General features: G+C 47.7%; 1 protein-coding gene across 3 annotated transcripts in view; it reads left to right on the plus strand.

Annotated features, from left to right (window-relative positions):
• LOC142817663 (uncharacterized) overlaps positions 1-25909 on the plus strand; it is a 327371-nt gene that overhangs the window by 279420 nt on the left and 22042 nt on the right. For 2 of the 3 annotated variants that reach the window (XM_075894855.1, XM_075894854.1), the window contains one exon: positions 17534-17597. In XM_075894855.1, coding sequence (XP_075750970.1) covers positions 17534-17597 — 64 coding nt within the window. Of the gene's footprint in view, positions 1-17533; positions 17716-25909 lie in introns of all 3 variants that reach the window. The other variant, XR_012895287.1, reaches the window with a different exon arrangement.

Raw genomic sequence — 25909 nt, forward strand, 5'->3', positions numbered from 1 at the left:
CCATTACTTGCGCTATGTTGATGCTATGGCAGAAGACGCTAAAGCGTTACGATGTTCGGATTCCTTATTTCATCCGACGGATAAGATGTTTAGGTGATGTGTAAACCGATTGCAATGTGCAGCGCTGCAGGCATCGCGCAGCATTGGCGCTCTCCGCCCAATAAATTCCGGTCGCCATTGAGGTGATTTTATCTGATTCCCGTGAAAGGTGCACGTGCACGAATTTCCTCGTGCACAGGGATTCTTATCGCTCGAACACCCTTGTCGTAAAAGCGTACGCGTTCAGGAGTTCGAGTCGGTCATTAACAACCCGTTTACACGCGGATTAGTATCTGGCGAGGCGCTGCTCCCGACAGGAAGAATATCGCCAAAGGGTCCCGACGCGACCGGCCGCTACAATTGACGTAACTCCCATCTCACGCCCCTGTGCAGACGCTGGAGGGTGCGCCGGGAGCGGCTACTGTTTTGAGTCCTCTTGGCGCCTAGTAGACCTGTCGGAGTCCGCCGACAGGACATGACGCCGGGGTCACGACCTCGTCTGACCTTGGTCATCGCTTTCTGAAGTGCCGATCACGTCGGCCATGAGGAAGTAGAGCGTCGAGGAAAGTGAGCGACGGATGAGGGAGAACTGGCTTGTCTGTTTTATGCTTGTTTCGGCTCGTTTCGCACACGCCTCAGAGCGTGCAAGCGATTGTTTTCGTATTTTGACATACGTCGTAAGTTTTCGTTTGCGTTAGATGCAGCCGCATAGACCAAACAAAATGGTGAAATATGTGCAGTAGCTTTAAGTATACTTAGGCTCTTGCTCGCATTGCGATGGTCAGTGCAGTAACTAGGCACTATATTGAGATATATTGTGCTACAGATCATTACAAGGAGTGTTACTGTGTGTGTACTGCATTCACTTCCTGTGCGTCCTGGCTCCATCTGCTAAGGCGTTCCTTAACGGTATCTGCTCTTTCGGCAATCCTGCACGAAGACTCGGGAGCGTCTTCACCCACCCCCCTTTTCTACAAATGCACGCACACATAGATGAAATGTGTGTTAGCCCCACTACGTTGGTGTAGTGGCTGAGGTACTCGGCTGCTGACCCGCAGGTCGTGGGATCGAATCCCGGCTGCAGCGGCTGCATTTTCAATGGAGGCGAAAATGTTGTAGGCCCGTGTGTTCAGACTTGGGTGCACGTTAAAGAACCCTAGGTGTTCGAAATTTCCAGAACCCTCTACTACGCCGTCTCTCGTAATCATATAGTAATTTTGGGACTTTAAGCTTCACATATCCATCAAGAAACAGCATGACTATTTTTGCAGCACCTAGCGAATCCATAGCAAATAATTTTTCTAAAGCTGTAATGACGCGTTAACGTTACATAGGCTCCCAAGCCAGCGATTTCCCCTACTTAACTATATAGTTCATAGGATAAATTGTTGAAAGCTTACTTACTGTAGAAATGTTGGCCAACCTGCCTGGCCGGTATTTATAAATAGTCTATAAACAAAATCAATTAGCACTAAAGCAGGCAATCGCAGCACCTGGATATTGGTGTATATGGGCAGAATTTTAAGACAGTGCCTCCCGATATTTTCAAAGAGCCGCGTATCACGCTCAGCCTCCGCCTTTGTTACCGTTATCACATTTACGTCATTTTCGGCAAAAAAAAATAGTGGGGGCGTGCTGCCAGGTATGCGTTCTCTTTTTCTTTTCGAGGTTTTTGGTTTTATGTACTTGTATCAATTACCTGAGTTCTTGCGCTGAAGCTGCTCCTCTGTAGCATGAACAGCATCTTAAACAGAGGATTTTAACACGACCCAGTATTCTCTTACAGTCCATTTCTAGACCCCCACTGCTATCGAAGATTACCCGCGCTTCGATAAAACGATTTTACGCCTCGCCCAGCCACAAACTGCGACTGTATATCCTCTTTCTTGTCGCGTCAAAACATCCGTTTCATCAGGGTAGCTGCTTGAGTTGGTTGGCACTACAATTTTAAAAGAAAACCATCGTTAGTGCAAAAATGTTTCAGGAAAAACTTGGAAAAACTCTGTTCAGTTTGAAATTTATATCCCTGTAACGTGTTGCGCGCAGAATTTCCTTTAAGAATCCGTGGTATACAGCCCTGCTTAGGCGGTTGTGGCGTGCTACGGGTACAAAATCGAGTCATATCCCACGATTGACGTTAAATTGGAGATTGGTGGCCGAGACAATTGTGCCGTAAGCATAAAAATAGGGTGACAATGATGGTGTGAGTGATAATGATGATGGTCATGGTAATATTAGTCATTCACGTGCTTTATCGTGCAGTCTCTGACAATTTTCTTCTGGATTTTGTTTACGTTCTTTAAGGCCTCGCGATACCTGTCATATGTGACTCTGACGTCGAGGGAGCTTCGGCAGTTTCATGAACTGTTTTTATCCAACCTCATCTTGCTGTATTTGATTCCGAAGTTACTCGCAACGTAATACCTGACTGCGCGACTTTATTAAGTTGTTTCAGGTCAGAGCAGGTTGCACTTCCGTGTGGTTGTCTTCGAAAGATATGTTAAAGTAAAAACCACAAGGGGGGCTGTGGCTGCGGTACATTGTTGCAGTGTCTGGTGAATTAATGAAGTCGTTGACTTCGAGCGTGTTCCACTGAGTTTTTTTTTTCTTAATCTTGTTTGTATTCGGTGACCGCTGCAGTTGGTTGCCGCAGGAGACGATCATTTCCAAGTTTCACTCGGTTCCTTTAATCACCGCAACTGCCAGAACAGCCTGCGTTCCCAGGCCATGTGGGTTCTTCCTCTCTCTCTCTCTACCAGCGTCATGTAGGTAACGCCACATTTCCGAAGACGATATCCTCTTGCGTTGGTCATCATTAACGTCACAATATGCATTCCTCCGCGTTCATTTCCGGCGCACATTCGCGACCGCGGGCGCACATGGTGTCCCATCTCCCGAAATAGTTTCCTCCTGGCCAGCGTATACTCGCTCTTCCGCCGGGCCGCGCAGCACTTCCGCGATTATTGTACGACCGGCACGATGTTTTCGTAACACGTGGTGCCTCGCCGTCAGTAGCTATTGCGCACAAAGGACCAATGCACTCGCCTACATTAATTCCAAGACGACACACGAAGGCATCGAATGTCACCGTGCGCGTTTCTACCATTCATTCCAAAAGATCCACGGCCACCAGGCGCTTTTCTACCGACTCTCGTCTCGCCTCGTGTATGCACAACACGCGGGGCGAGACGCCACACAGGCGAACGTCTTTCCTCGCCCGCGTGGCTGTGTAATGGCGCGAGACAACGTGTCTTTGCTGGCGTCGGGAGCACGAAACAGCTTCTTCCCATCCTTCGGCGTCGTCTTTCCTTAGCCTCCTCGCTTTCCGCTTCGCTTTCCTCGTAATTAGGAACCTTGTCCTGACGAGTCGGCTACACTGCCAGTACCAGGAGCCGGTCGAATCATTTCTTCGCGACGTGCGCTCTCCTCTCGCTGCTGGACGAAGCGGCCGAGGCGTCGTTTCTGTCTTGCCTCTCACGATGCACAGCGCGTTACTGCTGTTTCAACTAAAGCGGCCGCATTAACGTAGCCCACCTGCCGAACAGGTGTGGGGTTTCGCAGTACTCGTGAGAGGTATAATAGCCGCGGGTGAATATGCAAGCGGCAGCAGCGTGCACCCTCGCTAAAGTGAAAATATATACAATTGCGGTAGAGAAAGAACCTCTGGCACTCGTGACGTGCCTGGAACCAACCACTCGCAGAGCCACCGGAGAAGATACAACTTCGATATATATATAGACAGGAAAAACATCCTAGACATTTTATTCTTTATCGACCCTTGCTAGCGTCACGTATAACATCCGCGTCCCGCTTGCATCGCTAGTCAGATCGTTTCTCCTAAAGTGGCATTGACAGCGAGTACATTATGGTTGAGCCCCGTTGTCCACTTCGTCTGCATTTCTCCGCAGTATGGAAGCGTCGCGATTATCAGGGTCCTTCAGTAAACGTCTCGTTGCTTTCTTCCGCACTTCGTATCGCCTGCGTGTTACTTCATTCCCTTTCTGATAGCCGATCCTCGCCGAGCCACACAGATTGTTGTCACAGATGGATGGGCTATAGTTGGCCCTGAATTTTAACAAAGTGAAACTAGCGCAAATCAAGACTGACACGAAAACGAGGCAGAGATAGGCGCATAGCATTTGGGCAGTGTCCGATATTTATCCGATAGTTATTCACTCTTCGGAGAGACTACCCAAAGCGCGTCGCTCGCGCCTTAGTGTTTTCTAAAAGGTGCAAGCATGCGGGCCATGGAAGGTGCTTTTCAAAGCCCCATCTGTCAATGGTCGATGACCCACATAGAGACAAGACATTTGGCGAGATGGAGGCGCTAAATGTCAGAGAGCCCGCATCCTTTAAAAGCTTCTCCGTGCCAGTTAAATAATTACGTGTTAAATAAAGAAATGAAGCTGAAATCTTTGTATGATCATTCACTTCGTAGCTCGAATGCGAAGTTACTGAATGAAATCCTATTTGGCTGAAGATCCGGAAGTCCTACGGCACCATCCCATCGGTAACTTAATAACAGAAGTGCTAAACGGGGACCCACACTTCCGACTTCTTGCACCATCTTGACTCCTCTTTATCGAAAGGTTACCCAGTAGTCCCATTCGGAGACGACACACTTTTCGTCCGCACCTGCTCCCTGTTATTAGGAAGCACCCGGCATTCCTTCCCGCGCCGCTTCAAACAGTTTCATACTTCCTGACGCTTACTTCACTCGCCAAACACGCCGATGAAGCGCCGTTCCTCTCATGGCTATACCGCAGCGCTCCATCACATTCGTGGCAGTGGGTGTCAGAGAGCGCAACGTTTAACTAGACGGCAGTATATGCACGCTCGACGCCGGCATGACTGCTTAGAGCGAAAACGCGGAACTCAGCTGCCAGTGGGAGTGCTTTCGGACAGGCTCAACACCGGTGCCGTCTCTGATTAGGTTGTCGCTATTCAACGCCCACGTTTGTTTCGCCGATTCTAAGCAGCGGCGGCGCCAGCAACGACGCCCTAATGCACTACTCGTTCGGGGCGCCGACGGCGGCGTCTGTCCTTCATGTTTCGGGGTGCGGATCTATGCGTACATCGGCGCCTCGCAAACGAACGTGCCTGCTTAGCCACGAGAGTCCCCGCATTAGAGAAGGGCCGCTGCGTCTCGGGCCACGCGACCGACAAGTTGGGCTCGCATATGGCATTGAACATGATGCTTGTTATTAGCGGCTTGTGGACGCCTTTGTCTTCTACGTTTGGCCCCGTTTTAGGTTTCTGATTGTTATTCCCGTTTGCCTGCGGCCTTCCTTAACTCGCCGCGCGAGAGCGTATTGCAGCGCACCGAGGTGGAAGGATGTGCAAAAGAAGCGCTCGGGCATCTCAGCCGATTAGGTGTTGTCTCTTTACGTCTGCCATTCCGTCCGGCTTTGTTGTGCCCCGCCTCGACCGGCCTTGGACGAGAATGGCGTCTCGTGCGGCGCTTGTAAACGAGTCCTTACGTGTGTCTGTGCCGTGCAAAGCCGGTGTAAGTGCGCCGTCGGGGTCGATGCTCTGTACAGCTACCGTACGTGCATCGCTTGCAAGAGGAAAAGCGCTCATAATTGAATGTACACTGCCCCGGAGAACGAGTCCGTGGGGACCGTCGTAGTATGCTGCACGACAGTGCGCGCTGTATTATAGGGACGGCATCTACGCGGAAGCCCTGTGTAGTATACCCTAGCAACTACTCCGCAGAAATAGCGAACTGTGATTGGTGATGGATAAGCCTTTGGTCATGCTGTATTAGCGGAGACAGTAGAGTGCACTGCTTTTCGCACTGGAAGCGGGAATAGAAGGAATCGGATGAAACCTTTTGGTTAGCTGAACATGACTTATTATCCATCCCCTTGTATGCATCATTAGTGCGCAAACGAAGCATGAATAGAGTGGAGTTTCAACACTAGGCGTAAACAATGAAGACATAATATAAAGTAAAGTTTCAAAACACGAAAATAAAACAGGCCACACAGTCCCAGCGAAAGCTAGAAGAGCGGCCTTTCAGACCCATTTCTAAGCACTCTTGAGTATGCTACAAGCACATTGCTGGGTACCCACTATGCCATAAATAATCCTAATTTTTGTGTATTTGGCCAGCATTCGCTATGCTATTCTTCGTCATTTTTTAGAGAAGCGTGGAATACGTTTTTTTTGCATTTTTTTATGCAGTGGCTGACGACGATGCAGAAATATGCCTGAAGTGTTACGCGCCACACTTATTTGATAGGTGATCAAGAATAATTTTAGGGGCGAAGCTCCTAAAGGCGTCGGTCTGTCTATCCCTTGTATATATATGTACGTCACCACCTATATTTCCACCTTTGCCAACTATCCCCTACTTCGTTCTTGCAAACATCCGACTACTCCCAATCAACTATTCACCACTTAATCGACCATAAAGCAAATACTGTTGAGAAATAGCCGATACGAAATGCAAGATGGTCGTGTACTTGTATCCAGGTTCGCGTTAATAATCATAGATTGCCCAACTGTGTCCATCTTTTTTTTTTCGTGACTACCTTTAGTTGCACCTTTGCAAACTGCGCGCTACTTCGTCCTTGCGAATATCTAACTACGCCCCATCACTGATCCACCACATCACCGACCATAAAGCCATTATAATGAAAGAAGAACGGAAGCGACGTATAGCTACCACTTACTAATATAAAAATTCTTGTATGAATATTGCTTCGGGGTGCCACAAATGAACATAAAAGGAAAGAGAACTATGTTTAGGGCGAGCTCGTGCAGACTTGGTTCCATCTTGTATGCCTGCTTGTTAAATCGATAGTGAGCCCATTTCTCCGACGCCTTTTCCCCGTAACAATATATACAGTGTGCGTCACGTCTTTGATGAGGTAGTGCGTGATATTCGCGGATGGTTCACGGTTTAGCGATGAAACCATCCAGCGCTTCGCTCCACTCATCATCATTGACTCCGTCTTTACGCTGTGATTTTTTTTTCTAATAGATTAGAACATTGGACGACCCACATGTTACGCGATTCGCATTGCGTGGCGCTTGGCTGTTCCTTTCACGTTCAAAACGCTTTATAAGTTGTATTAACGCGATCGCTTTCCCGGCATCAAACCTGCCTTAGGCTAGCTTAGACACGAGTTCCAAGCACTCGCGTGACTCAGTGGTAGAATACTAGGCTATAGCGCACAGCGGACGCAGGTTCAAATCTCATTGCGTCATTTATTTACTGAGTTTTCCTTTGTTCGATAATGGTTACGGATACCGGCGGCGACGGCAGCAGACAACTATGGCCCCGCGCGTGATTCGTGCTCTGATCTCGTAACAGCTTTCGCTGTATTAAATGTACATTAAGCAGTACTCCTGCGTGTGATCTGTGCCGAAATAGTTCACACAAATATATTGTGTTGAAAATATGTCGTCTATATTTACTTTCCTTTTACTGTAAATATTTGACAAGATTCTTCGGAAGGATTGTCTTATATACTTGACGAAAGCTTTTCATTTGTACACGCTCGCTTCCATACATATATTGTACATCAGTACGCAGTTTCCTTTTTATTATTGAAGTGTATTATTGTATTGTGTTATTGTATTGCAATATTGTATTACAGTATTATTATTGACCCGTAGTATTGAACTGTATAAAAGGTCTTTCGTTCATCCGCGCGTGTTTTATAATTCATTCTGCTGACAACCAAGTGGATTCTTCCCACCTTCTAGCACTCGGACGCGTAGGCTGTGATCTGTTGGCACGCGAAACAACCCATTCGCTCTTCACGGTAATTAGCATAAGCGTGGGCTGAGCCCTCATTATCAAAACAACGGGGTTTGTTTAAAGTAGTACTGGACTTTCAGCGACCCGACTGGCCAGGATAATGCATGGGAGGAGGCAGGAAGCGTAATTTGAATGCTTTGAATGTATAATAGTGATTTAGGCTTTTGTCTGTGATTATCTATAGAAACCCAAGCCATACATGTCGTCCAGACTGTACTTGTTTGAAAGTATTAGTCAACTGTGAGCGCGTAATTGCTACAGTGTACCTATATAAATTTGCTCTATCTGAGAAAGCGATCTTAATGAACGTGCTATGAATAGGAATGTCAGGTAACAAACACGTATGTGCAGAAAGGGACGGCACAGAGAAGGGAATGAAGTGATATGCAGGGAGCCTAAAGGACGAGAAAAAATGTCTCGAAGCTTGCCGCGCGAAGGTTGGTACACACAGCATAGCTGATCAGTCTCACGCTTTCCTGTTGCTGTTTTTAGGCAGAACTTGGTTGTAGCAAAGTCGAACACAGGGACTGAACTTTGTTATAATATGGTTAAGGTTCACTTGGACGTGGTTGAAGCCATGTTTGACTTCGCTTTAGCTTGGCTGTGACGAGGTCTTGCTTTGTTTGAACTTGGCAATAGCAAAGTGGAACTTGGTTTGAACTTTGCTGTAGCGAGGCTGAACTTTTCATTAACGGGCTGTAACAAGGTATAAGTTGGCTTGAGCTTTGCTATGGTAAAGTTTAACTTGGTTGTAGTGCACGAACGGAGACTGTCGAGACTGCACGAGGGCTGTCATGTTTCTCGTACTCACCAAAAAGGACGCACACCCCTCATCACCTGCCCACACTGGTAGATCTGTGGCGGGAAGAAAAAATTATGCAAATGTCCTTAGTTTCATTGAGATGGCTGAGTGGAACCAGTACCAGCTTCATAAGCGAACTTCAGTGAAAGATTAAACTTTCAGACACTTGTGTTACAATAGCTGTATCTTGTATCTTACGATACATGGTTTATTATTGAATGTGTCGGGAATACAGACACTTGTTTTGTGAGACGTATCGCGATACAGATACAATATATCCGAAAAGTAACTAAGAGAGTATGTAAGATACATGTATCTTACATACTGCCCAGCCCCATTCTGGGCCCCGCCGCGGTGGTCTAGTGGCTAAGGTACTCGGCTGCTGACCCGCAGGGCGCGGGTTAGCATCCCGGCTGCGGCGGCTGCATTTCCAATGGAGGCGGAAATGTTGTAGGCCCGTGTGCTCAGATTTGGGTGCACGTTAAAGAACCCCAGGTGGTCTAAATTTCCGGAGCCCTCCACTACGGCGTCTCTCATAATCATATAGTGGTTTTGGGACGTTAAACCTCACATATCAATCAATCAATCAGCCCCGTTCTGGGGCTCTTTAGAGTAATAGATACTACCGCAATGTCTCTTCGGTCACAAATACGCTGTGCGTATGCTTTCATTCACTGTCGGCATCCCTTGAATAACATGATAGAAGAAATTATATGCTGTCTCTATTAGGTGACATCACCCCTATACGTCATGTGCGAAATATGCAGCAACAAAATTACTAACAATCATTTCACTAACCTGTCAGCAGCAATAAAACGCTTCGCACAACTTTTACTTCGCCATTTTTTCTACTATTTATTTATTTATTTATTTATTTAATTTTTAACATTGAGGGTCACAATTAGATTAGGATGAAAGGCAGGAACATATACTTACGTGCAAACGCAGATTATTGATAATACAACAGGGCTATAGATATCATACATATAAAAGCCAATAATGTGCAATACATTCTTTATTGCAACATTATGCATAAAGTGAGTGTCAAGCCCTAATAACAAGCGTTATGCCAAGAACAAGAGTTGCCAATCTCACGCTTTGCCATAACATTTGTCCAGGTAAAGTTACTCGTAAAAATACCAATGTTCAGTCCTGTACTGGTTTAATAACATCGCTTTTGCGTTTGCTACGCCTAGCTTGTGCGGCTTACACGGAGCCATGGAAGTTATATGACGCGAAAATTTGTGCGCCTCCGTACAGCGTCATCACCTCTTTTTGTAGCGCCACAGCATCGCTTGTGCCTGTGTTATACAGGTGTACGCTATTTAACTGTCTGACCATGCGCAGGAGGTGGTTAGTTTTAAGCAGCAGCGTTTAGTGCGTTTAGCACTCTAAATAGGACATAATAGGCAAGCATAATTACTCAATGCGTTTATTCTGTTGCATTAATTGCTGCAGTTCTTTTCGGGGTGGCTGTCCCACTTGACTACTGCTTTCTGCCCCGTGTGCGTTGTTTTTTGTTTGTGAGAGAGGGCTCCTTGATGTCTTATACTTCTTATCTACATCGTTATTTTTTTTTACTTGTCTATGACAAACAACTGCAGATTTACCTGCTATGGTGGTCTAGTGGCTATAGTGCTCGACTGCTGACCCGATGGTCGTGGGATCGAATCCCAGCTACGGCGATCACATTTTCGGTGGATGGGAATATGTTTGATGCCAGTATGCTTAGATTTGGGTGCACGTTAGAGAACACAAGGAGGAGGAGGGGGAGGAAGAGAAGAAATGAAAGGCATAGAGGTCAATCAGACGCACGTCCGGTTTGCTACCCTGCACTAGAGGAAGGGGTGAGGGGATTAAAGGAGAAGAGAGAGAGAGATGTGAAGGGCAACGTATGTGTAGATGTGACCTTGTCTATTGCACGCTTATAAGCGGTCGCGTAGTCCGGTCATCTTTAGAAAATTAGCAATGCCCGCGTCGCTTTGCTGGCCAGCGAAACGTAGAGCCATGAGCCAAGGATCTTGTTCTAAATTTCCGGAGCTCTCCACTACTGTTTCGGCCATATTCATATGATGGTTTCGGGATGTTAAATCCCATAAATAGTAATCATTATTTTGCTTCCGCCAGGTAGGCTAACGGAAGTGTCGCATGAATGGTGACAACCCGGCGCGAGGCGGTGTTTCGAGCTTCCAATGTGTAGAGCATATCTGCGGCTCGTCTTGCGACATACAAACGTCCCCCAGCGGGACTGAGGCGCGGGCAGTTCGGGCTGACCTCCGAACTCTAAACGGCCGTGCAAGGCTATATATACACGAGCGAGGCGAGTCTGCGTGTCACGACTCGAAAGAAACGATCTTCGCGCCACTCGCCTTTTTCACTCGTTATAAAGTTCCGTCTCCGAACAAGACATTATTTAAATGGGCGCCCACTGCGCGAGCAGGTTTCCCGGTAGGAAGTGCGGTGCGCGATTGTCCGATCCGCAACACGCTGGGAGAGTAATCGCACGCCTTCCCCGGCCGGGAAACAGTTTGTGTGTGGAACAAAAGAGGGACTCGTTTCAGAAGCTACGCTTTGGGTGCACTCGGTGCTCCGTTATGTTCTCGCTAACAGCGTCGGATGGTTCAGTTCTATGGCTGATGGGCATGCAGTTAAAGCAAAACAAAAATTAAATCTTGTTTCCTGAGCATGTCATGTCACCGGAAAGACCAAATCTTGTGGAAGAATAACTTGTAAACCTGACCTAAAATTGTTCTGGGAACTTCCTTCGACGTGCCACATAATATTTTTTTATTCACCATCGTGGTCTAGTGGTTATGACGCTCAATTGGTGTCCCGCAGGTGACAGCAATTTAGATGGAGGCGAATATACTTAAAGCCAGTGTGCTTAGATTTAGGTGTACGTTAAAGAAGTCCAGGCGATCGAAGTTTCAGAGTCGTCTACTACGATGTCTCTCATAACCATATCATAGTTTTCAGATGTTAAATCTTATGAATTTTTATTACATACTGTTTTGTGTTTAATAGTATCCAAAAGTATAATAATCATCTCCTTGATCTCATATTCTCTCGCTTTGTCTTGTGAATTCCTCAGATTTTTTTCCTTCAGAAGTTTGTTATTTGGCATTTTTCAATATACTTTTGTCAGCGTTGATAAAGCGGTTGGAATTATTATCTGTGCAAGTTTTAATATACTCATAGGTAGTATATCAAAGAAGTGATACACAAGAAAAACAACAAAACCAAGAGGCTTTGGTGCGGGTAACATGCTGCGATAAAAAGTTGCTGACACTAGCCGTTGCTTGAAGGAGTGCCATCTGCTGTTTCGTGCCGATACCCAGTTATTCCATGAGGAAAATTTATTAAATTTCTTCTACACTCGCTTTTTTTCGTCCTGGCTTGATCTGACTATTCAAGCGTTACGATGTTTTTCTAGGAATAAAGCAGGCTAGAAAGGCTTATTCTAACCACCAAGTTTTACCGTTCATTGCAACGCAGTCAGGTCGAGTCATTAACGCAAACATGTGTGTAAACTGAATTGATGTGTGTTTAGCTGTTGCAGCGGTCGTGGAGCTACGATGAGCCGTTGCTACAAGTACCAAATTACCACACGTTATCATCTTGCCAAAGCATTTAGGAGTTTCCCGAGAGTGTTTCTTGAGTACTGTGCTACAAAGCAACATCTAAAATGAGGGCAAAACGAAATCAATTCCGCTTTCGTTTCTCCGTAACATTTCATGTTTGTACACGGGTGGTTAATACTAGACAATCCCTATTCGTACGTCCTTGAAGATCAGTCTTCCGCACTATAGTATACGATATCGTATTGAGGCTCGTCGTGCCAGGCTCGTTCCAGGTGCCTTCAAAAAAATGTTGTTTGGTTTCTTGTATGTGTGCCTAACTCGTGGTTTGCGATCAGTTTTCCGTTTTTATTCTATTTCCATCAACAGGGGGCGAGACTAAACTCGTGACCTCTATATAGCTTAGCAATGCAGCGCCACAGCACTGATCTGCACGGTGTGCCTGGCTGCGTACACATAGCTATACATACCTTTACCGCCGAGAAAAGATTTTTTTTCTCACAGAAATGAACAGATAAGCACTTACGTCGCGCCTTTCTTACGCACTCGACATCAGTTGCGCAGCTAAAGCGCCCCGCGTGTTACAAGAACACGTTTACTTTCCGCTGTGTTGTCGCGTGTCGCCCGCGATGGGTACGTCTGGCCACCCGTGAGCATACGCCCCGAATTTGACGGGCGGCAAGCGATGACAGCTGTCCCATGCAGGGACGAAGAACGTAAAGAAGACGAAGGGGCCGAGTCTTCTTCATCCGAGTGTAACTAATTGCGATCGGTGTACTTGGAAGCACTCCACCCGCCCCTGCCATGATGCAAGAACGATGGCGTAGGAACAGCCGCGAACTTCTCCCCGCCGTCGGCGACACGCTCACAACCCACGCGTACGAATCGCCAACGATTCGTAACTTCATGTAGCGTCCACGAATGTTATGCTGCTGCTTTTGCCGCGGTGGTGATTGGGACTGGGCACGTCACATGCATGGCAGTGTGCGCCGTCCCAACGTGCCGACATGACAGACCAGATGCGTTTGTTACGCCAACTGTCCGCATAGCTTGTCAGGATGAGCCTGCAAGCGTCGTTTGACTCGCAGCGATGGCTTATACGGCGCATCATCATCTTCTTCTGCCTGCACCTTCGCGCTCGCAGCGCTGGCAGCTCGACTGACGGCGCCGCACGTAGCTCGACCTGGATTCGCCGCTCAAATCGCTGCGTGCCACGCGACAACTTCAGCTAGGCCCGAGTAGGCCGGCCCTTCGCTGATCGCCAGAAAGCAAGAAGAAAATCGAAAGGCGAATGCCAAAGTCGCCCCGCGCGTTGCTGCAGATGGCACGCGAATCGCGTTTTCGACGCGTGTAGAGAATGCAATAGACAAGCTTACAAAAGAAAAACGCGTTTTCGCTTTTGTTTTGCTAGAGCCGGTGTCCTTGAAGGAATGAGTCCGAACCGACGGTCGCTCTAGTTCTCACCCCTCCTCGTAGCCTCTCTCGGTCAAGTATGTACGCGAAAGTCTGACGTTTGAGCAGCGTATGACGTCTACACCCACTCTTCGCATTTTTTCGGTGTATAAGCGTTCCTTGCCCTTACGCTGCGCCCTGGCTTTCTATTTATGTGAACGAGAGGTGTACACGGCTTCAGAAAAGGAAAATTGACTGACTGTTTCTGTCGTTTGCTTTACCTCAGTTTCGGCAGAACGCGGGCACTTTTCTGGCCTTGGAAATCGTTCTAAAAAAGGACGTGTGTTGCAGTCGAAGCTTGCGAGACCATTGGCTTCACTGAAATCTCCTCATCTTATATATTAACCAAAGAACAGGATTTCAAAGGCTTGTTTTTCTTTCGGTAGGCACAACATTAATAAAATTAACAGACAAGACAGCAAAGTATAGGATTTCTTATTAGTTATAACTATAATGTAAAATCTGAAAAAAGTAAAGCGGACGAAAAGATCACTTGTCGCAGGCGGATGCTCAAACTGCGACCATCGATTAACACGTCCATTCTGAGCTATAGTGGCGATCATGCCATTGCACGCTTTATCGGGTATATACCATCATTTAAACCTAGGTGTTAGTCAGCGTCGCTAATCTTGTACATGTATGATTACAATATACCTCATTCTAGTAACAGCCAAATTTTTCATGCCCTGTAACTAATAGGCAAGAAGATGTGCGCGTCCTGTCGGCGACCACGTTCCAGCCGCCACAGCAACTAAGAAAAAAACTGAGGAACGAATTTCTTGCGCCTTTCCTTGTGTGTGAGTAAGCGGCGCTCTTCGGGTATCGGGGCCACAACAAACATCGCCCGCTCCGGCTGGACCGATTCTTTCGGCTTCTCAGACGAAACGTGCACTACCGAAGCAGACTCCGATCGACGCATACACAGCAGAGAACGTGTTTGGTACCAAGACCAGGGACCTCGATGCTGCGCGTACTTTGAAGTACTGAAGCCGATGTTCACTTTTCGATGTAATTAAATTCTTTGTGAGCCTAAGATCAAGATGTACTGGCAGAACGTTTTGAGACTCATTTGTTTTTTTTTAATTTAATTAAAGAGAGAGAGAAGAAAAAATATCAGAAAGGTAGGGAGGTTAACTAGACTAAGCCCAGTTTGCTACCCTACACGAGGGAGAGGAGAATGAGGGAAAAAAGAAAGAGGAGGGGGAGATACACACTGCACGTAACACGCACACCGCACACACACAGTTCAGGTTTCACAAGTGGTCGCTAAGTAAGGCGGTAAGTTGGGCCAGTTGGTTCACGATGGGTCGCTCAGTGACGTTGCCCTCAAAAATTGTAGAAGGGCTCGAGTGGCTTTCTGGGCCGAAGTACGTGATGACCACGCTCTCAAGATCTTCTCCAGAGCAAAAGGTCGATCATCCAGCCTCCTTAAGGCACACTGGAGAGTCCGACGATCTTCTTGAAAGTCTGAACAGTGGCATACTGCTCATACACCTGTCAAGGGTTGATGCCGCAAAGTAACTTCGCCGCATCGCACATAATACGACACCTATGCATTGGCATCTTCCACTGAACTCCACTCGACGCCCACAGAACCTCGCTTCATTACTTCAATTAGATCTGCCATCAAAGACTTCGCGAGGGGACGCTAAAATGTTGTATCGGTTGTGGGTCGGCATTGCCTTCACCAATTCGTTAAGTCATCTAATTAAACAAATATAAAAAATGAAAGGGGTAGTATTATTTTCCGCTCATTGGCTAATATTTAACACCTTTAAATTTACTATGTTTTAGGTGCACTTACCTTTGGACGCCACTACGGGAAAGCATTCGAGGCCGCTCAAGATTTCATAACACAGCCAATGATTGTTACACAGTAACCACGGTTCCAAAGCTTCATACCAACGTAGGTCTCATCAAGTTTTTTTTTTATGTAGTATTAATTTCTTATTCAAAAATACCTAATTTGACCCTTTCCCCCCCCCCCGTTTTTTTTTTCAAATTATTAGTTGGGAGAAATCTTTTGTTGCACAAAGAAGGAAATGATTTTTCATCTCTTCTATATAGTTTTAAAGCTACCCGATCTGATGGTGGATGTGAGTCAGAAATTTAGGATCTACGCCTACAGCTTGCGAGCTTTCGTTGATCGTTGTCTTCTTTCATTCTTTTGTAATTATATAAGCTATCCAACTTTGACATACCGTGACGTAAGATCTTTTAAACATCTTTTCTCATGCACTCTCCGCTTGGCTTTAAGAAAATTTAAACAAAAACATTCGAACTAAAAAAAAAAGAAGGGGGGCCTTTGGGCGACCAGGCATGTCCAAGAGGAAGCCCTCGCAACAGCTGCAGGGGGTTTTAAACGTCAATAGTAAATGCAGTTCCTCCCCACGCACAAAAGGTGAACGTCTCGAGTGGTTCATACGGCTGGCACGTGTAGTACAAGCCGAGCACATACACGCACCTACTACATATAAGCACACACGCGTGCATGTACGTGGGAAGAAAAACCAACATGCCAAGCCTAAAAGCGAAGCACGCCACGGCTCAACGGCACGGCACGTCCCAGACGCTCTGACCTCGGACGCTGTTCACGGTTGCAAAACGCACCATCTCGCGCACGCGCGTGGACCATAAAGCCCCGCCAGCTCCCGACAATCGAAAAGCAGCAACAGAGGGGTGCTCTCCGCCGTGAAGCGCACGCTGCGGGAGCTGAGCGTATTCCGCGGGTGCATCAAGCGCCAGCGACGCTGTCCGCCAGCGCAAATCGCGTGCGTAGCCGCATGCGGCGTCGGAGGCAGAAATAGAAGCATTTAGTCTCAGCGTCCAACAGCTGCAGCTGGCCACTGCCGTTCCCGGTTGGGGCTAAATGACAGTGCAGCACCACCGCCGCGTGGCCTTTAAGACGCGTGCCGCTCTCTTGCAGCTGCCACCGGTGCTTTCTGCCAAGCAGTGACCGCGCCAGATCGCCATGCACGGTATCCCAAGTTGTCGTCATTCGAGGCCGCATGCCTCGCGGTCACGGCCGACGCGAATGCATGCGAAACAGGCCTTTGCATGTGGCGCAGACGGCGTGAGGGGTAAAACAAAATGCGAGAAGCGTGATCGAAGAAAGGCTTTGAGACGACACCTGAGGGGTTTTATATATAAAATGAAGTGCGGGGAGGGGGGGGGGGGGGGAGGTGTGTTCCAGAGGATGAACAATCTGCCATGTGAAACAGAGACATCATCGCGGGTTTTCGATCCTCTTGCGCTTTCCAGGAGCCGACAGCAAGAAAAAAAAGACTCTTATCTGAACCGGAGCCGCCTTTTTTTTTTCATTCACTCTTTGATCAGTTCCGCGCAACAAGATCTTATAAATAAAGAGGGAACACGCTTGGCGAAAGAAATACGCTACTATATTGGTTTACTTCTCTTCCAACCACTCTAGAACCACTTCTTTGTAATAATACTGTAAATAAATTTAATGAACGATGGCTTGGCGCATTTGCCTATGCACTGTAAAGCCTGTGGGTGTGTACCACGTTTTAATGAGTTTAAGATTCTGGGTAGAAGCAGGTACAAAACTGCGCGTGAGCTGATGGAAGCCTATTACATTAAAAAGAAAGGTGAAAGGTGTATCAGCGAACCGTCGGTGACGTTGTATGCTTCGGAGACAAGATTGTTTGATTGTTGGATAGCGTAAGGCTGTATGAAGACTGCGCATGTCTATATTTTCGTACTTAAGTCTGGGTCTGCACCTAGTCTGCTTTAGTTGGAAGTGCCGCCTGTGCTTGTCGTTTGAGTGTTCCTTTTCTTGTGTGTGTCTCTTTTGCGGCCAAATCATGCCATTAACCACTTCTTCGTTTTGCGTTCGTGCGCCGAAGCTCTTTTTCGTTCCCTTTGTTCCAGGAGGGGTGTCACGATGGCGTGTTTTATTCATCGCCGCCTCGCGGAAGGATCAAGAGCCCGGCCGGTCAGTTCTCCCCGAGGGAGGGCACTCTCTCTCTCGCTGCTTAGCGTGCTCCTGTGGGTGAAAGCGTGCCTCGGAACGAGCCGAGACTCCCGTTAATATTCCCGGCACACGAGCGTAGGTAATTTAGAACCCGCCTACGGCACTTTATTTATACTTTCCTGCAGCTTAACTCGGCCGCGTGCGCACCAATCTACAGCTGGCTCCTTCGCAGTGCTGCCCCGCTCCGAGTCTTTGATCCCTCGCTCGAGTCTTCCGAGGCTTCGGAAGTTTTTTTTCACCGCCAGCATCCCCTTCCTGTATTCGCTCGTAAACATTTGATCCAAAACGCCAGCGTGTGCGCTTTCGTAACAATTCTACGCGTTCACGAAAGACGCTTCGGTGCCCCAACGACTTTTCTTGCTCGCTTTGTTTTACTCGTTTGATCGACGCTCGCAAAAAGCCCGGTCGTCTGTAGCGGCGGTTTCAAGGGAATCCTCTTTTCCTATCGCCGTCTAAACATAGTAATGTATTTAGGGGCATTCGAGCGTGATGCTCCGTTTCAGTTCCGTCTATCCCGTAAGTCGCTCGGGCACGCGAACGCCGCTTTCTTCGGTGCTTTCGGCACTCTTCCCTTCGTGCGGACGGAACAGAGAAAGCGCGCTGCCGAGCTTCAATATCTGTGCAGCGGAGCAGGCAAAACGGCATGCTCACGCGTCCCCGTGCGAATAATAGGACGCACGTTTAAGAAACGGCGCATCACCTCTTCCCCAATGCACTTCGTTAGCTGGAATGAGATTCTAAGGACGTTTCTCGTTTAGGTCACAAATGTGTATGACGATGCCACTGGTCCGAGTCCTTACCTTTTGCTGGTTTGTTTTTTTGCATTTTGCTTCATTCTGCTGCTATCATTAAACCGACGGGCAAGAGAATTCCTTTGCTCTACCGTGATTGATTGGCATTTTATTCAGATGTCTTAGAAATTGAAGACATTGTTTGTGGACTTCTACATCTCCACGGTAGTTTCTATACGACACTATTACATCTCCCTGTATTAGAGGCACTTGATTGAAAATTTTGTTTGGTAGAAAGTGATGCGTCGCGCAGTGCATGGTTTAGTAATTGCGGGGCCCGGCTGCTGACCCGAAAGACATGAGTTTGATCTGGGCCGTGGCACTACCCGAGTTGGTCAGTATTTTTACTGAAGCATATATATTTTTGCACTCGAATGGCAGAAACTTGCAGATGTGACTCGCATGACTTTCGCGATTTTTAATATTGTTTTGTCATTTAGCACAATGTTCTTCACTCTGCGCTGAACCAACAGAATCATATACCGTTTCCAGAGAAAAAATATCCTCGCACTATGGCCCTATACAGCGGCAAGCCGGCAAAGCGGCCTGGGCATTGTTAGTTTTTTTTAAAGGCGACCACCCTCGGAGATTAATTGTATGCGCGTAATGAGCAGACACCACTATGAAAGAAAGTTTCCTCTCCACTTTATTTCAGCCCCCTTCCTCACGAGTATGCAGAACAGCAAACCGAACTCGCGTATGCTTGACTTGCTGACCCCTCTTACTCCGCTGGTCACTCCCGTAACCACTATCATCCCAGCACTACACTGCCACTTGAAATGCAATGTACGCCTCCTTTTCATCGCCATTTTTTTTCTCGTTCATCCATTGAAGTGGCGACTAACACTAACGTCAGTGGCTCTGGTTTTAATGCAATAGTTGCTCCAAGTTTCATGGGAGGCACAGTGCAGCTGCAAGAACTGAGCACACGCTTGTATTCACTTAATTTTGTTTTTATCCGTACTCGGAACTATCGTATCCTTTCGATGTGCGCGCATGCGGTCACCACGGGCCAGCATAGCGTGTTCCGTGTATACCCCGCAGGCTTCTCTGGCATTGCTAATGAGGGCTATTTTTGCGAGGTTTACGGGCTCGCGCGGCCCGCATGGAAGTAGCGCACGCCAGCTGATATCGATGGATCCACGACGGCGATCGCCACCAGCAGCTTCAGCCAGCGCGATGCTCGAACCACAAGCGATCATTCTTGACGGCTGAACTCGGATAACTGGTATATCGATCGTCATAGAAAGAGAGGAGCATGCGTGTATGAATAGATTCCGTTGCTCCCGCTACGCACATTTGCGAAAACATATCCGCCAACTCTCCAGCGCCGTATTAACTCATATTTGCGTGACGGATGTTTCCCACTCTCCAAGAAACTGTATTTCCTGCACTCGGCCCGCACATGCAAAAGGAAAACACGAGGCTACTTATCACTGCCTTCGTTCAGCTTATCTGGAGCAGCACAGCGTGCACGCACATCAGCTATGGTTCTGCGAAGAGCCGTTGCAAAGCTTTATAGTGTTACGTGATTTCGGCTGACTGAAAGTGGGCATAGTGGGGCATACCCAAGAAAGGTGCCTCAGACTGAGAGGGAAGAAGTGGACGCTGTCGGTGAGCTGCGTTGTGGCTGTGAACTGACAACTGTTATTTTCCACGTAACAATAGTATTTCATCTCTCTGCTTTCCTTGTAAGTCATGGTCGCACCGTTTGGTTCGTGGGTGTTCTCACTTCACTTTGGATACTTTTCGCGCGTGTTTCTTGAGCAATCCTACCTATAAGATAGTGCATTGCATTTTTATACTATTTTGAGGAATAACACCCCTCTTCCATGTAATCAGTCAAGTCCAGCTGTACCAGTCAAAAAATTCACACGGCTGTACTGGTTGTCAACTGTAACCTGGTTTCATGGCCCTTTCTGATACAAGGCAAAATGTTGCACGGCGCGGTATATAGGAGTGTCAAGACAAGCTCTTTTTTGTATCAGTTGTTTCTGTTTCAAATGAGCGGCTACGGAATCAAGACGTGGTTTATACGAAGCCACACTCTACAGTACCAGCTGTACTCGGCTCGCTACGCTTGGAAGGTTCCTTTTAGGGAAGGTTTAGAAAGACTTTGACTAGCATTTTCTGCTTACTCCCTTCCTCTTTGTAAAAATTCTGAGTGACATTAGCAAATCCAAATTTATTTAACCTTTATCAAACTCACGTTTTAAAGTTATCATGACACTGGTAACTGACACCGATCCTCCAATCGTCCACCCCGCCAAAAAGTGTTTGCCTGAACATTGTTACGTGCGGCCATTAAGCAACAATTGCGACACGCAAACTCTGTTTACTAGCGCGCAGCTTGCCTTTCTTTTCACGATCCAACCAGCGTATTTCGTTCTCACTTCTTTCTTCGTTCACTTAATTACTAACAACTAATCACAGCTCGAGGACATAAAAGCCTCGAAGCAAATGGGCTTGTCGCGTACGGTGGTACGTACGCGTCGGCTCACTTAGTGTATTCTTTCGTCACGAGCGGGGCTGCTTCATTTCGCATTAGCCGCACGTTCGCCTGTGCAGCACGTATACGACATTCTATATACGCACCGAATTTTTTTCCCATGCGCCTGGAATAAACGCGACAATGCTACTTTGAGTCCTCGTGTACAACACTCTCTCTCTGGAATCGAAGCGATCGCCGCTGCAGAGGCGGCGCGGCAGCACACAATGTGGTCGTTAACCTGCTTCGAAGCGTTGTTCGCCGGACGAAAAAAAAACCAAAAAAAAAAAGCAGAAATTGGTGCCGACAACAACGACACCTATACAGTCCGATCATGCTCCGCGCTATAGATGACTCAGCGACACCTTCAACGGCAACAAAAGCCAACGTAGACGTGGAACCCAAGAAAGCGGCACAAGTGTGCAGCCTTTCTGAACAAGCACCACGCACGTATAAATGTGTACGTCTGTGTTTGTGCTTCTCGACCAGGAAGCGTCGTTTTCGCTCCTGTCTACGGATCGATCGGCTTGCCTCGGGCGAGGTTTCGCTCCACGGAGGCGAAAGAGCGCTGCATTCGCTTCGACGAAGAAGTCGGGAAGTGCGACAGGCAACCCCCTTCTCCGTCCTGATTGACGTGCAATCAAATCCCGCTTCCAGCTCTGCGCATCTCTCTTCCTCTCTCTATCATCGGCTTCTTTTTTTACCATCTTTTCTTTCTCTTTTGGCAAAGAGTTGTAGCGTGCTCCTTGTTCATACTTTGTCCCCTTTCACCGATAGACAGAGAAAGGAACAACGAATGGTGACCGAAATCGCCTCGCAGTGCAAGAAGAAGAGGTAACTCGTTTTCAGGCATCCGGAAGACGTCTTATATGCTGATCGCCTGCATATTCGGGCGCGAATCTTTCAAGAACCTTTGGAGAGACAGGAAAAAAGGTCCCTACCTCATTTCTCTCTCTTTCATTCTGTTTCCTCTAACAACTTTCTTTTCTGTTCACTTCCTACTGCACGCAAAACGTGCGGGACCAACATATACTGCACATCAACCGTTCGCGCGAAACACAAAGGACGCTATTTGCACCGTTCGTCATCCGCAAGCGGTATAGACGGCGGAGCGGGCGTGAAATATTTACCGTGCATAACTAAAGCGTCACCCAGAGGCGATTGCAGATGGGAGGAAGTAAAGGCATAGGGTGCACGCTAAAGTTTATGCCCCCATGTGTTTCGACCAGCATTCGGGGCATCAAAATAACGGCACTCGCCTCTGTTTGGCGTCTGTGCGCGGTAACCATACGCCCCTCCCATCATTTGCTTTCTCTGCTGCCGCATGCTATACGACGACACACTTTGCAGTAGCATCTTCGCAAAGGAGCGCGCACGCCGGACGGTACAGCTCGGGTTCTCTTTTAGCTCCGCATCTTCCGCGTTGCTGGCGAAATCTCCGACGTCGAGACAATGGTAAAATGTTGTTTACGCAGCGTGCCGGTCCGTATTTGCATACCAGGGGGTCCCCGTGCCGCATTCGCCTATAATACACGTAGAAGACTGTAGTAAGCAAAATGCAACGGGTAGCATGCGTTTTATTTTGCTTGTTACAGGCGCGTAATTTAAATGACACTGGTTCGCGGCGATAGCCGGTCCGGTCTCGCAGGTGAGGCCGCACCTTTTCGCAAGCACACCACCGCCGACGTTGCGCCTCGCCTGGACAGCGCCAGCTGTGACGATGAGTCACGGCGTATTGTATATGCTTTGTAGCCCCTCGTAGCTGTACGGCCTGTGCAGGCTATGCCAGCCAGCACGCGACGTGCATTGGATGTTCTTGCATATACACGCTGTCGCTCTCGCCATGTGCAGCGCTTTTTCGTGACGAGGAATGAGAGGGAGAGGTGACGTCACGATTTTAACCCTAAGTGGCAACCTTTTTGCTTTTTTTTTCTTTCGTCTCGACGCAGCTATCGAGGATGGCGGAGCTGTTGATTTGTTCGATTTGCTGTAGGTGCCTACTTCCGCGTGAAAGCCGGTTTTCCTGTGGTGTTTGTTTGTTTGTTTCTCTCTCTGCTTTTGCTTGATCGGGGGGCGAGTTATTGCAGTGACCTTCATTGCCCTCGTTGGCTCTCACCGTCTTGTAATAATGATGGACGTACAATGACTTGCGAGCCCATTTTACTGTCAAGACTAGACAGGCAGCGCGTAATATTCGTCACTTATGTCTGTAGCGATCATTAGTGAATGAACTGCCAAATATCTTCGTATAGAGCGTCGATTTTATATATATATATATATATATATATATATATATATATATATATATATATATATATATATATATATATATATATATATACATTCTGCATTGGTGATGTCTGTCATGTAATAGGGCCGCTAACCACATAGTTTGTTCACTGATTGCTATTTGGTTCTACTGACACAATTTCCATAGACAAAATAGGCATAACGAAAAATTGTATTCCCCCAAGGTTTACCATAATGAAACGCTGACAATACGCCATCGGCCATACCATGCTGAATGCGCCGGTTCTCGTCCGAAATGCTGACAATACGTACTGTGGGACTTGGGCGTATGCTGATGTTGCGACGATGTAAAGGGAAGAATGAGAACGAGAGACACATATACCGTGATTACTCGACTGTAACGTGAGCTTTTTTTTTTTCAGATGTTTGTTGCCTAACGTTGACCTTCGAGTTACAATCGAATGCCGAAATAACATGTTTTTTTTTTCTTTGACGCAAGAAGTAATCTTTCGCGTTACAGTCATGGTCTCGTTACAGTCTAGTAAATGCGGCAACTAATCTTTAGGACGTTTTCTCTACCTTCATTTCTTCCTCCCTTTCACCCAGTGCGAGGCAGTAAACATAGGCGTGTATCCGGTTAATCTCTGCATTTTCTCGCTTATCTTTCTCTATATTTCTCTTACGCCTATTGTTTCAGTGGGGAGATAACATGGACTCAGGGATCACCCAATGGAATTCAGACAACCGGTGACGCAAAGTTAGAGTAACCTGAACAGACAAAAAGCAAGAGGATCAAAGCAGCTCTTTGATATAAATTATGACTCATGGCGATATTTAGAGGAGTATGTACAATTAGGGCACGCACATTCTTCCTTCGAAAAAAAAACAGTGTAAAGGCAGTTGGCTTGTTATAAGAAATGCGGGTTTCATTGTAATCCACGAGCACAACCCCCGGACGATCAGGACAGCCCGTCTTTCTGATCAATCATTTTGAACTGGTTCCCAATTTGCAAACCAGCTCTCGCTTGTCGCGCACCCCCCCCCCCCCCTTTCCTTTTACCTTCAATATTCTGTTTGCAGGAAACAGGGCAACTTGCTTTATACGCATGGTACATGGCTATACCCTAATTTTATCACACACGTTCTGAGCGCCAAACTTAAACTGACCACAATCGGGTTTCGACCCTTCACCACGACAAATATTGGTTGGGAGAGAGATTGGCTAGGCATGCCTAAAGCGTGTTTGCCGATGACGTCTTGCGAAACAATAGATGCTTTCGGCCTGCATGTATCGAATGGTGAAGCGAAACTGTTACATTCGATTCATCTGCATTGTTCGCAAGGGAACTCCAACGGTGGCTGTATACATCGACACCACTGGTGAGTAACCACAGACATCACATCTGTTATGGCCAACATCAATGGCCAACGTTATGGCCAAAGTTGTTTCTATAGTCTGGTTTGAAGCGTTCCTCGCACTCTTCTTCGTCATAAAGCGCACGCTCGTTACGAGCTTTGCCATAATTTAGTCCCCGTGAAGAGGCACCGCTTCTGCGCTTACTCCCTCTTTATACTCCCGCCCCTGTGGAGGCGGTTTTCTTCGTCATAAAGTCCACACGCGATCTCCGAGATATGAGCGAGCCCATCAACTCTGGCACGAAAACCGCTCATGGCGGGGCCTCATCTCGGATAGACAGAAGGAACAGAGAGTGAAAAACAATAAAAGATAGTCTCGAAGGCAAACGATGCCAAAATTTCCTTTTTTTTTTCTATCTATCGCTTCCTATCTTAGTCTCAGTCGACTGCGCACCGCTCGCCCAACACCAGTAAACCGCGAGACGATCACCCACAGCTCCGCCGACGTGCAGGCTCGGTAATGCTGGCTGCCCACAAAATGCTCGTCGCTGGGCTCGTTTAGAGGTTCATTTCTCTTCGATCTGGAACAAGGCGCATTGTCAGGGGCCGCCGCTGGTTTTAGACGGCGGCGAGTCACGCAGTATCGGTTCAACTCGACCTAGAACGCCGAAATATTCCCCGCCAAAGGCGCAGTTGGGCGCACGAAGGTGTTCGCGATATACAGAGCGAACATCGCTTCATAGCTGCCCCAGCATCTCTGCCAGAAAAAGGAAGAAAGTTGCCGACGCGCTCAAAGCCTTGAAGCCGTCACGACTGGCTTCCAGTGAACGGAGGCAACGGTGGCTCTTCAGGAACGGTGCGGCATCGTTACGGAGGCCCTTGAGGCAAGCGATGCCCGTTCCCCGTTCTAATCGTTCCCGACGGCTGCGGATGTGCGCGCCCCGCGTCGGAGGCTTCCTCCTCGGCAAGGCATCTCGCCGGTCATTGCGAGAGGCCGTTGTCCGAGAGCGGCTTGACCGCATGCAGCGCCGTGCGCGATCTGCACCCGAACACGCGGTCACCGACGCCGCGTCTCTGTGGCGGTTTTAACGCCGCGGTCACGGTCGCTCTACATGCGCATTCGGCGATTTCACTTTTCCTTCGTACTATACCGTCTACCGCTCTCCTTCTCAAAGCGTGTGCTTTACCGCAATCGTGCCTCGCAAATTTCTCATTCCTTTCCTCTCTTTGAATCGCAATGTTCGTAGCTACTTCGTGAAGTGAAATTGGAATGCACCTCAGTGCAACATTAGCATTGAATTCATTTGAGTGTGGTCATAAAACTACGACTGCGCCGTGACCGCAAGGTGGAATGACCTCGAGTTGTGAGAATAACCAAGGCCCAGTAT

This window comes from Rhipicephalus microplus, chromosome 5 (genome assembly GCF_043290135.1).
Source record: "Rhipicephalus microplus isolate Deutch F79 chromosome 5, USDA_Rmic, whole genome shotgun sequence".
Taxonomy (NCBI): Eukaryota; Metazoa; Arthropoda; class Arachnida; order Ixodida; family Ixodidae; genus Rhipicephalus; species Rhipicephalus microplus.